Here is a 12,171-nt window from a genome sequence, read left to right as displayed (position 1 = left end):
GTACTACGACCCTCCCTTTGACATTTCTTAGTGTAGATCTTAACCAGTGACATGTAAGGTTACGAGGTTTACAAGTTTGAAGCAAGCGTATAAATTTCCATAGATCTGTCATATTGACTCCCAGATTAGTCCTTAATAAGTTGTCTTTAGAAAAGATAACTGGAGAATAGCAAGTACGGGAAAACATGCTTCAATGACATCGAAGGTGGAAGGTTGATAACACTTACTTTGTGTAGTTGCAATTGAGTCATTTCTTTCCCTCATAGGGATGTTGATGGAGTGCTGCGACGGGCAAATAGCACAGAATATGGCTTAGCTTCAGGAGTTTTCACAAAAGACATAGGCAAAGCTCTCTACATCAGTGAAAAGCTAGAAGCTGGAACAGTTTTTATTAACACATACAACAAAACTGATGTGGCAGCCCCATTTGGTGGATTTAAGCAGTCTGGCTTTGGGAAAGATTTAGGTAAGTTGTTCTCTCCCTCCCTCCTCTCTCATCTGCCCTTACCTGTGTACAGTCTACCTAGTAAAACATGAGCTATGAATGCCTTTCCTGCATGCCCTACATTCCTCTAACTACAGTAATCCTCTCCCATCCCTACAACATTCTGCCTCCATACCTCCCGTTCAGCCCTTCCTATACATCTATTCAGTAATGCTACGGCACATGGAATATTTCTCTTCCCAACTCCTCTCAGAGCATTCACATTACAGCTTGTCCAGAGCTGCGTACAGGCTACAAAATGCTGCCAAGCAGCAAAGGTATTGGCCAAAATCTTCTTTCCTTTCCCTCAGGAAGAGCACTAATTCAGCTTTCTCTTCTGAATTTCTAAATCCATGGGAAACTTTTATGCCTTAAAATGTTATCAAAATTTGCCAACAGCCCTAAAGGAAGATGCATTTAAAAAAATCTTTTCAACACCAGCTTTAAAAAAAGGAAGTTTAGGCTTTCAAAGAAACTTTACAAGTCTGGACAGATCAGGCCTCATACCAAAGAAAAACAAACAAACAATGTTCAGTGGCGCAACAGACTTTTGCCTTTAGAGTCTCTACCAAGTATTGCATTTCCTGAAAGCAAAATGAATACTACTATCAGGAAAAGGAAGATTACTAATTTTTACACAGCTTCTCTACCCAGAAACTTTAACATAGACAAACTGAAGTTCATAAATTCAGATATGAATCCCCAGTGGCTACCTAGACACCACTGCTGCTTCAGTCCCACCCAGGTGGCTGCTTGTTAAATTCCAGCTCCTAGTTCTTTCCACATCTGTTGGATTTGGCCTCTTATTGTCAAATCAGTTCTGTAGATCCCAGTGGGAGGGTAAGTCAATTAGTTTCCATTGTTCCATAAGGACTCTCATACTGGCTAAATCATTTTATTATTTTTCTTAATACAGTTACAGTCACTGACAACATTCTCTCACTGAGCTGCTATACTAACTGGTGAATATTGTGCTCGTACAGGTGAAGAAGCTCTTCATGAATATCTTAGAACCAAAGCCATCACTGTGGAATATTGAAGTAACGGCTTCACCTGGAAAGTAAACGTTCAGCAGAGTTTGAACCTTCATGAAGCACTTAATATCTTGCCTAAGATAGGCCATCTGCAGCGCTGTAACTAAAAAACCCCAACAAAATAAAACCCATTCCATGGAGAAGTTTCTATAAATCAGGTCTAAATTTTAGTCTCGCTGACAGATAAAGCATTTGGAAACCAACCTGTATTTATTTAAATTATGCAGCAGCAGTTGTTAGCGCAATCCCCCCCCAAAATACCAAGAACATGGTTTATTTCTTTAAATCCAACTGAAGAATTCTTTCATCCCTATTTCTTATTTGTGTGAACATATTTACACAATCATTTTAAATCCTTAGTTATTAGGCTTGAACTAAAATATACTGATTATGCCATTTTTGTGATAAACCAGTTCAAGTTTTACAGTAGCAACTAAACATTCTGCTCTGGTGATTCTTCAGCAGTACAGAAAACCTTCGTGCCATAAGATGTAAATCAATGCAAGAAAGTGCACTTACTCTGATCTTTGTATAGTACATACAGAGTTCAACATTGGCGTTAAACTATGCATATCAAGCTCAAGTTACTGAAAATATTTTCTATCTTTTTGTTGATATGAATGTGTGATTTTGCCTGCAATTTGAAAGATGATTACATTACCAGATTAAAATCACTTTGTCTGCTCACATGGACTCCTACCACTGATTCATACAGCATGATTATTACTTTGTATTTCACGATTGTTGTGGCTTTGCTTGGGGTTTTTTTCTTTCTGCCTATGGGAAAATCCCTTGTAAAATGACTGAGTTAAGATGTTCGCTTTCAAACTTTTTCAGTTTGAAGGAAATTTTCCATAGATTGAGACCTTATCTAGCAAACTAAGCCTACTAAGACCACTTGCCCTTCTAGGAGTGCAATTTCACCCAAAGCTTATCCTGATCTGTGGGTGTGCCATTTAAAGTAGCAGTCCCATTTTCTGATTCCCATCCTTCACTTATATGTTGTGGTTTAATTGGTTAATCCCAGTAAATCATGCCCCTGTTCTATTTTTAAGAAGTCATACTGTGAAAGAAAGATCAGAATCCTTGTTATTTCTTATCACAAGTATTATAGAAACAGATATTAGAACTATAGCTTTGAGAATGGGAGTCGAAGTAAATTGTAAATAATTGCAGGTTTCAAGTCATGACATCAAGTTTAACATTTGAGGAATACAATATAGAAAACTTTAATGGTGTAGAGAATAAAAAGTTCCTTTAAGAAACAAACAATGACATCCAGGAGCACAACAGATACTTCTGAAATGCAAACTGATTTATGTTGTAAATATAACAGCCCAAATAATTGTATCCGATCAATCTGAGGTTAAGTATGAATGAGACATACTTTCACTGATTTTGGTTTCACAATTGTTTTAAGCTCACCTAAGTACAGGCCAGCTGAAAATTCAGCTTTCTATTCTTCTGGCAGTGACAGTTCTTAATAAAATGGAGAGGACAGAAATATGGCGGGGAAAGTGGGAGACAAAAAACGTAGCTTAAAGCAATTGGAATACCACAGCGGCAGACTTGACTGTTTAAGTACTGAGGGTATCTGCACAACAGCCACAAATGTTCCAGATAGGAGCTAGTAGCCTACCTGTAACGACAGGGACTTTAGCGCAGGCAGACATGGTAAGTAATCCTTTGCTGACCTCTCTTTAGAGCCATGGCTGTCCTTACCCATGCTAGCTCATCTTGAAACACTGAGCCGCTGCTTTAATGTTCAACAGTTATTGCTGTGAACGCAATGTAGACATACCTCTAACGCACTTCAAGATACTGTTTAATATTGAAGACTTTGTGCATAACACTTCAAAGGACATGGGATATAAAAAACAAAGCTTTTTTCTTAGTTGTCTCTTCCCTGCCCTTGAAGCAAAAACCTCTTCCAGCACACTACAAAAATCTTCTTTCAACAACCTTTCTTCAACAAAGCAACAGAACAATTTTAACTTAACTAGTTCCAAGTGCCCCAAATTCTAGCTGCTTTCTTAGTCTAACCTACTATGAAGTTTATTATCCATGTTGCTTGATTAATAAAACCGTACTTAATTCTTTAGAAATCCAGCCTGCCTCAGTCATGAGTGGATCCTGAATTGCCCACCATCTAAATTACAGCATTTCACATGATCTTGATGGATACTACATTGGGAAACAAGGTGCTTTCAAGGGCCAAGTCTTCAAAGTAAGAAAACCTGATTTGGGGTTTTTGTTGAGTTTGGTTTGGTTTTTTAATTTATTTTTAGTAAAATAAAATAGATTTACTCGTTCACTTTGCTATCCAAAATTTCTATTTTGCCCTTTTCTCCCTTTTGTTTCGGAAGCTTAATGTTGTCTATTGTCACTTCGCCTGCTATACAGTCATCTTCAGATTCCGAGTCATCTTCTGAAGTTAGTATCTCTTCATCTGTATCAGAATCACTCAGTTCAACTACAGCCACATTCTGGAGAAAAAGACCTTAAGTTAACACATTGTACATTTCTATATCACTTCAATCATTTGAGTAAAACATAAAGTAAACACATGAAAGAGCATACTACCATAAGAAAACCACAACTAGACTGACCTCTGGGTTCTCCTAGGATTATAGCAAATATCATTAAGAGATTCCTAAATATTTAAATTGTAATTCATATTGCCCTTTAGCAAATATAAGGCCATTTCTTCAGCATATACCAGCACTGGACAACCTACTACACGCAGGCTGGATACAGCCTATAAGAACTGTGAATCCAACCAGTGGCCAACAAATTGTTCTGACAGCTCACATCCCAAACCCCAAGCTGCCTGCTTCTGCCTTTTTATCTTGTGGGTCTGCAGGCCTGAAGGCATGTCTGGGACATGCATATATCACATCACCTTCATACTAAGTTTTTCTTACATGAGCTCGTGGCTGTAGCACTTCAGTTAAAAACAGGAAGAAAATATTGATGTAAATGTAAATAAATAGACAAATACCAGCCATAAAAAAATCACACCACTAACAGCGTTTCTAAACCTGAGACCTATAGCCAGTCCTAAAAATACATACAAAGCACAGCCAAAACCCAGTTATTACTCTTATAATAAAGCCTTCTGAGATGCCTTACTACTCCTTACCCTGTCCAGTTTCTAAACCAAATTACCCATGAGACATTTAGAATACAATTTGTGACATAATTTTGTTTCAGAATTGCTGATTCAAAAGTTGTCCTATTCTCGCCTTAAACTATTTCATCGCCAGTCATTAAATTCTGCAAGTGTGAAAACCAAGTAGTAAATTTAAACCAAATAAGCATTTTTATTGTATCTATGTTTTGAATTTGCAGACCGTGGACTAAAATGATAAAGACTTAGTCTTATCTATCGAATCAGCTCATTCTAAGATCAGATAATTATTTTAATCACATCTAACTTTACGGAATAAAAATATAGTAAGCATTTACCATTTCTATAACTTTTTCTGTTGCACTGTCTAGATTTTCAATATCAAACTGATGAGCTGGTGCTGTAACCATTTTTCTTCTTAGCTCATCATTTGCATGGGCCATCTGTGGTAAAAAGCTCTGTACTCGGTCCAAAACTGAAAAAGAAATAATTATCACATGTGTATATAAACAGATGCACATTAATTTATACAGTTATACCTCGGAAATATACGCATTTAAACAGATTCCATTTCAACTGCAATTTCTAGCTGCCTACCATACTTAAGATGTTTAAATTACATTAATTTAAACAGTTTATACTGTTTAAATTACATTAATTTAAACAGTATTCAATTTCCCAAGCCATAAACAGCAAAACAGAAATGGTGTGGCCAGCAGGGCCAGGGAAGTGATCATCCCCCTCTACTCACGGTTACTCCTCGGCATCCTCACTGTCTGTAAGGTTGTAGCCTCCTTGCTGCTGCATTTTGATCTAATCAACAAAGTCTCTTCCAGCCCTGGAAACAAACAAGTATTTGAATGTTTACCTTTATCAATTGCAAATGTCACATTTTAACTGTGAGGTTCTCTTCTTGCTGCTCCCTTCCCACCTTTCTATAGCAAGACTTAACATGAGGATGGAACTGCCTCCAGTAGTTCCAGGTAAATCCAAATGCCTCCAGGAATTCCCCTCCGCTTTCCTACTAACACTGCTTCTCGAGGTCTGTTTGGAGGTCATCTTAGCATTTCTGTACCTAGTCAATAGTAAATGTCTAGAACTTGCTACCACAAGAGGCTGTGAAAGCAGAAAGATCTGCAAGTTCAACATGGAACTGGACAAATTCAAGGCAGCAGAGTCATAATGAGGCACTGCAAGGACTGAGCAGGAACATACCCCCTAGCATCCCTCCCCTGCAGGTGCAGACACGGGGCAGCTACAAGAACGGGGAGCACGCAGTGCTTAAACTAGTTTAAACAAGTTTAACAAGGCCAAGTTGGACCGGGTTTGAGCAACCTGGTACAGTGCAAGGTGTCCCTGCCCATGGCAGGGGGCTGGAACTGGATGAGCTTTAAGGTCCCTTCCAACCCAAACCAGTCTGTGATTCTATGAAGTTCTCTGCAATTACCATCTGCTATTGCAGTTCTCAGAAGAAAGAATACTGGGATATGCAGACCACTGGCCTGACCCTGCAGGCCACTTCATATGGGCTCCAACTGTTTTCAAAGCCTTTGTCAAGATTTACTAATGTCAGTTACCAACACACAGATAAACTACCTGTAACACCCCACAGCAAAACACAGGGAGGTAGTGTGCCCGTTACACTGATTTAAATCCCTTCCTTCACGTGTGTGACTGTGGTGGCCATCAATGAAAGCAGGCCACAAACAGCGATGCTGATGACCTAAATTAACTATTTCCAACAGTAGTGTCGTAAAACCCAAACTATGTAGGGGAAACGCTACATTAATTAGACAAGTTTGTTCTTACACCGTCCACTGAGCCATCAGCCCTTTATCGTTAAATAAAGTGAAGGTCTATTTCCTTATAACACTTCTTTATCCTCAGAGAAACGCCCTTACTACTGTCGATACTCATTTAACGCGGTTTCCCGCTGTATTCGCTTCCTATCGCCACCGCACTGCCTGGGAAAGGAGCGGCATGCGGGAGCGGGCACCAGCACCCGGCCCGCCTCAGAAGGCCCCTCCCTCGGGCTGCCCGCCGCCGGGCGCGGCCGGAGGCTCACCACAGGCCGAGCCGACCCCCCGAGCCCCGGCTCGACCCTCCCCGACCGGAGTGGGTAGGGCGGGAGGGACGACCGAGCCCCGCAGCGCCGGGCCCGGCCGAGAGGCGGGCGGGGGCCCAGCTCAGCATGGACAGCGGCGCTGCCCCTCCCGGCCCGGCCGCGCTCCCGCCGCCGCCGCCGAGCCCGCTCACCTCCTCGGAGCCCCACGGCCAGCAGCTCCCGTGAGGCGGCCGCGCCGCCGTCCCCCGCCATGCCCCGACACAACCGGAAGCGGCTGCGGGCCGGGAGCCTGGCCCGCAGCGCCCCCTGGAGGGCGGGAGGAGCAAAGCCGCCCCGAATCCGCGGCGAGCGGTGAGCGGCTCCTCTGGGGCGCCGAGGCTTACCGTGCCAGGTAAGCGGCACACACACCTACGGTCAGGTAAATGTGGCGTTAATAATGACGAAAGGAAAATGATTAACGGTGCAAAGAATAAAAGGGGTTTTAAAATCTTTATGGAACGATTTGGCATGAAAACTCCATCTCATCGCCTGGAGAAGAAATGAAACTAAGCCTCAAGCATGTAGCACCGCTTGAATGCCTGCCAGCGGCTGCTCCTCTTTGAAAACCTTCCCGTTTTCATTGTCAGAATTTGACAAACGCACCTAAAATTAAATGTCAGGCCCTGAGGGAATTTTAATTATCTCTTGGAAAAGCAGCTTGCACAGCTGCCAAGTTCAGCCAGCACTGGCCACCCTGTCACTCAGGATTTGCTCTCCAGTTTTTGCCCTTCTCTGTTTATAATGTGAAACTGTAAAAAGAGAACTGAATGCTTGATATGAGATGAGATGGGAAGTCCAAACCAAAACCGAGAAAAAGTAGTAATCAGGTGAGCGGTGTTTATATGCCCTCATTGCAGAACACAAGGGAAAAAAATACCCCCAAACCACATACAGTATCTTAGAATTAACAAATACAAGATTAGTCATTAGGAAGAAATTCTTCCCTGTGAGGGTGCTGAGGCGCTGGCACAGGTTGCCCAGAGAAGCTGTGGCTGCCCCATCCCTGGCAGTGTTCAAGGCCAGGTTGGACGGGGCTTGGAGCAACCTGGTCTAGTGTGAGGTGTCCCTGCCCGTGGCAAGGGGTTGGAACTGAATGAGCTTTAAAGTCCCTTCAACACAAACCATTCTATGATTCTGTAATTCTGTGAGTACGGAGCAGACCTGCAGGGCCACAAGCAAGAGCCTGCCCTGCTGTTTTCCCACCAGGCTGGCTCAAACCAGTGCCCTCTGTCACCTCCCCTGGGATGTGCCAGGTCCATTCCACCAAATTTGCAACCTGGTTTGCACCTTTCCACCCAGCAGTGCTCCAGGATTTTGGTTTTTCCAGAAAATCCTATTGCTAGCTATGCTGACTAAAAGATCTCACAGACTGACAATTTTGCCTTGGGCCACAAAAGCGACTCTCGCTGAATCTGCACACAGCCCAACATAACAGCGTGTGAACTTCAAATAATCTATTTCACCCATGCATATTATGTGATTTTGACAGAGGGAGTGGCATAACACCATCTAGGAACATCTAATGGGGACTGATGGAATGATTGCTCAAGATCACCAGACAAGGAATTGGAAAAGCCAGAAATAGCACCCTCAGGCGCTGTTCCGAAACCTCAGCTATACAGTCTAACCTGCTGGCAGCAGCAGTGGATCTGATCATTATCTGGTTTACAGGGTGGCCCAACTACATATCCGCATGTGAGCACACCTGAGGCATGGATATGTGTGGCTGCTACCAGGGCAGGGGATAACAGCACCCATAGCCCAAATTCCCAATAAATGCAGGCTTGAGGCAGCATCTACCACTGAATTAATAGTGCAGAGGTTTGGGCTCTTTCATTCATTCAATGCCGTATCAAGAGTTCAAGCCAATGCTGTGTATTTCGCTCCAGTAGTGCAGATTCTTTTGGCCCCAGAATCTCAGAGAATCTCCTCAGAGAGAAGGAGGAAGAAAGGAGAACTGGGATTTCATGATGGTGACAGCAGCCAAGCCTACAGCATCTCTTTCCCTTTCTATAGACAAAACAAAAGGCAGCCTGGGCAAGTCACCAAGTGTTGGCCTACCATGGAGCAAGATGCTGTGGGTATGTGTGGAAAAGCAGAGATTTAAGCGAAGGTAAAAAAACACTAGAAGATGTGCAAGAAGATGCCCCATCCCTGGAAGTGTTCAAGGCCAGGTTTGACATGGCTTTGCTCAACCTGGTCTACTGGAAGGTGTCCCTGACTATGGAACTAGATGATCTTTAAGGTCCCTTCCAATGCAAACCATTCTGTGGTATGATTCTAAATAATGCTAGTAATGATAATAAATGCACAAGTTTAGCCAGCTTGACTATTTTAATGTATTGATACAAAGTGTGTCTCAAGACGAAGAGTTCTGAGGACTGATTAGAAGCACCCAGCAAGACCTTGCCTCCGTATTTAGTTTAACGCATGCAGCTGATATCTCGGGAGTCAGTCGCAGACTTACGCTGAAGCACTCGGTGTTGCGCACAGGGCACACAGCCTAGTTGGGCAAGGACGAGAATATTCCGACTGACCCAAATACTTAAAACAGCCGGATTCCTGAGGAAGGTATTTTTAGCCAGCTGGCAGGAAAATGCCCTGCTGCTGACGTTCTGGAGCGAGTACAAACCAGCAACTCTTGCGCTAGGTCGCCAAGAAAGCTTCTGCAACTGGAAGCGAAGGCGCCCGGTGGCGGCTGCTGCGCATCACGGGCCACATCATCGCGGGGGCCGCCCGCCCTCCAGCCGCTTCCGCGCCTGCTCAGTGGCGGCGGCGCTCACCTAGCTCCGGAGCTGTCACCGCCGCCGGGCTGCTCTCTCCCCGCCGCAGCGATGGAGCGGGACCCCGGACCGCCGCCATCGCCCTCGCCCGGGTGAGGAGAAGGCGCGGCTTGAGGGGGGCGGCGGCGGAGGTGGACGGGGGGCCGCCAGCGAGGGGAGAGGGGCTGGGGCGGGCCGGCGACCTGCCGCCCCGGGGCGGGGGAGGCGGCGGTGATGGGGGGCCGCGGGCGGGAAAGTTTCCTCCGGAGCGGCGGAGCTGCCAGGCGCCGCCCTGCCGCCACTGCGCCCCCGGGGCAATGCGCTGCCCCGGTGCCCGAGGGGACCGACCGCCCCGGTGCGCGCTGTGGCTCGCCCCGTCCCGCTCCGGGCCCTGAGGAGCCCTCGCAGCCTCTCTTTTGCCACCCGCACCCCGCCGGTGTCCTGCGCCCGGCCGCCCGCGTCCCGGTACCCTGCGCTCCGCAGACCCTCGCAGCGCTTTTCAGCATCATGCGCTGCTCCAGGTAGCCTGGACAATGAGCCTTTTCTTCGGCTTCGCTGTGTCTGCGCAGGATCTGCCCCGCGTTTCCAGTGGCACTGATTCCCTGGCGCTCTGTACGTCCATATGTGCTTGCATCTCTGTTCCCACCTGGCATCTAAAAACAGGCCAGAATCTGTCACGGCAGATGCAGTTGCTAGACAGGCATGGAACTTGTACTCGAATAGCACACATACAGACTAACACCGTCTTTTCTTGTTTACAAGCATTTTTTGTTTACAAGCATTGTAATTGACATGCTTGTAAATTGCTTGTACATTTGTGCTTTTTTCATACTTTTCTGCCAAAACATAGGAGCTTTTCGTGATCTACTCTACCTTACTTTCTACTTTGTAATTAATTCTCAATTAGGTTCAAGTTGAGGCTGTGTCTCTTTAATTTCATTGAAAATTATAATTTCCTCCCCACCCGATCCACTGTCCAGGATGCGGTTGTGTGTCTTCTTCATTCATATTTGATCCTAGATTATAGACCATGCTACATTAGCCAGGCTCTGATAAACAGAACATATAAAATTAAATAATCGTTTAGTCTTAGGAACAAAACATAAATACCTGAAAACAGATGGCTCATAAATCTTTTCTAGGTAGAGTTCTAGCAGGATTTAATAGATAACTAACATCCTAAGTTATCCTGACTTTACCAGTTCAGTGATGCTGGTCAAAAGATGAGAGCACACCTGCTCAGGAGGACCTGTTTTGGCAGCATTCCCTGCATACACTGCCTTAAAGAGGTTGTGAAACCAGAACCATAAATACTACAGTATGACTGGTAGACACTTCAGAAGGAAACATAACAGTGTATCATTTTCTTTTCAAATGCCGCAGGATATTATCCACAAAAAACAATGGGATGTCTGTATCCTAGTGCCTGAGTTAATAAGCAATTCATCCCTCCTTGGTGTTGACAGTGGAAACCCCTAATCAGGACCCCAAACAGTACAGTTAGGACTCATCCTGGTAAGTACCTTTTGGTTACTTAATGTAGGGGGCTGCACTACTTCTTATGTTTCAAAGCTTCCCACCTGCTTTTGATGGGCTGGATGTGATTTGCCTGGTATTTTTCATGTTGGTAATCCACTTGAGTGATTTTACAACCTGACCACATTTCACAGCCTTGCTGCCTCATTTGTGGCTCTATTTTGGCCTCTTCTAATTGAGTTGCCTTGAAAGTGCAGAGGCAAATCAAATCTTTTTCCTACAGCTGCTTTTCTCTTCCTTGGGGCCAAAATCAAGAGCTGCCATGTTCAGGAATTGGAATGCAGCAGCCCCAAACTTGTCTGAAAACAGAGCCTGAGGCTGGCAGCTCTTTCAGTGTCTTATATTCAAGAAGGCATCCGGAGGTTCTTTAATCTGGGTTTTTTTTTCCCTTTACTATTTTTCCTTTGTTTCTTTTGCAATTGATATAACCTACAACTGCCATACTATAAACACAATGTTAACCAGTTTACTGCGTAGTATTTAAGCAATGGTGTGTAATGCCCATATATCTGCCTTGCATGCCACATTTGTCAAATTTCAGCATGTTTTCCAGTCCTTAATACTTAACATTAAGTACCTGGTATAAATAATCTTAGCTCAGTGTACCACCTCGGGTTGCAGATTCTATAAAAGGGTTAATTATAAAATATCCTGTTAACTCATTATGATGCTGAGGTGATACGATGCAGTTTTCACTTTCGACTGATATGGCCATTACAGCAATGTAAATGATTAGCCACAACTGAGATAAGGATGTCAGTGTGATACTGCGAATTTGTATGTATACAGCACACAGCAGTGGAGAAGAAGCGTGCAGATCCCTCTATCACCCATGTAAATCTTAGTCTGAACTTAAAGAAGGCCCCCCAAAACCTCACTTTTCAAACTTTACATAACCTCAGAATTGTTGAGGTCAGAAGGGGTCTCAGGAAACTGTCTATTCAGCCACCTCTACTCAGTGTAGGATCCAGCAGAGCAGGTTGCTGAGGGCCATGTCCAGTTGGATTTCAAATATTGCCAAGGATGGAGTCACAGTAACCTGTTTGGACCAGTGTTGAAGCACCCTTCTGGTAAAATAAATAAATAAATAAATAAATAGGCATGTTTCTTTATGTTTAAAT

The 12,171-nt window shown here is 44.2% G+C and overlaps 3 protein-coding genes across 7 annotated transcripts in view; 2 read left to right on the top strand and 1 right to left on the bottom strand.

Annotated features, from left to right (window-relative positions):
• ALDH1L2 (aldehyde dehydrogenase 1 family member L2) overlaps positions 1-2,217 on the top strand; it is a 33,070-nt gene extending 30,853 nt beyond the window's left edge. For all 3 annotated transcript variants that reach the window (XM_030478083.1, XM_030478085.1, XM_030478084.1), the window contains 2 exons: positions 267-466; positions 1,468-2,217. In XM_030478083.1, the coding sequence (XP_030333943.1) occupies positions 267-466; positions 1,468-1,523 (256 nt within the window). In that variant the 3' untranslated portion in view covers positions 1,524-2,217. The remainder of the gene's footprint in view (positions 1-266; positions 467-1,467) is intronic.
• C3H12orf45 (chromosome 3 C12orf45 homolog) lies at positions 1,364-7,008 on the bottom strand. Its single transcript, XM_030478087.1, has 4 exons — positions 6,905-7,008; positions 5,400-5,486; positions 4,987-5,123; positions 1,364-4,004 (listed from the first exon to the last, which is right to left on the bottom strand). The coding sequence occupies exons 1-4, from the start codon at positions 6,963-6,965 to the stop codon at positions 3,822-3,824; spliced, it is 468 nt and encodes a 155-aa protein (XP_030333947.1). The 5' UTR covers positions 6,966-7,008; the 3' UTR covers positions 1,364-3,821.
• A 2,489-nt stretch (positions 7,009-9,497) lies between these two features.
• The window catches only part of SLC41A2 (solute carrier family 41 member 2), a 51,913-nt gene continuing 49,239 nt past the window's right edge, over positions 9,498-12,171 (top strand). Inside the window, exons 1-2 of one of the 3 annotated variants that reach the window (XM_030478079.1) lie at positions 9,498-9,627; positions 10,898-11,029. The gene's annotated coding sequence lies outside the window, so the exon portion shown is untranslated. The remainder of the gene's footprint in view (positions 9,628-10,897; positions 11,030-12,171) is intronic. The other 2 variants (XM_030478080.1, XM_030478082.1) reach the window with 2 other exon arrangements.

Source organism: Strigops habroptila, chromosome 3 (genome assembly GCF_004027225.2).
Source record: "Strigops habroptila isolate Jane chromosome 3, bStrHab1.2.pri, whole genome shotgun sequence".
Lineage (NCBI taxonomy): Eukaryota > Metazoa > Chordata > Aves > Psittaciformes > Psittacidae > Strigops > Strigops habroptila.
The sequence above is the reverse complement of the archived record's forward strand: the minus strand, read 5'-3'. Positions and strand labels throughout refer to the sequence as shown.

Bases quoted from the DNA above. Each gene is read 5' to 3' on its own strand.
- C3H12orf45 (XM_030478087.1), bottom strand. From the start codon at position 6,965: ATGGCGGGGGACGGCGGCGCGGCCGCCTCACGGGAGCTGCTGGCCGTG. The intron at 5,124-5,399 runs GTGAGTAGAGGG...TTTCTTTTTCAG, and splicing joins GAGGATGCCGAGGAGTAACC to TTTTGGACCGAGTACAGAGC. The intron at 4,005-4,986 runs GTAAATGCTTAC...CTTTTTCTCCAG, and splicing joins CAGAAAAAGTTATAGAAATG to AATGTGGCTGTAGTTGAACT.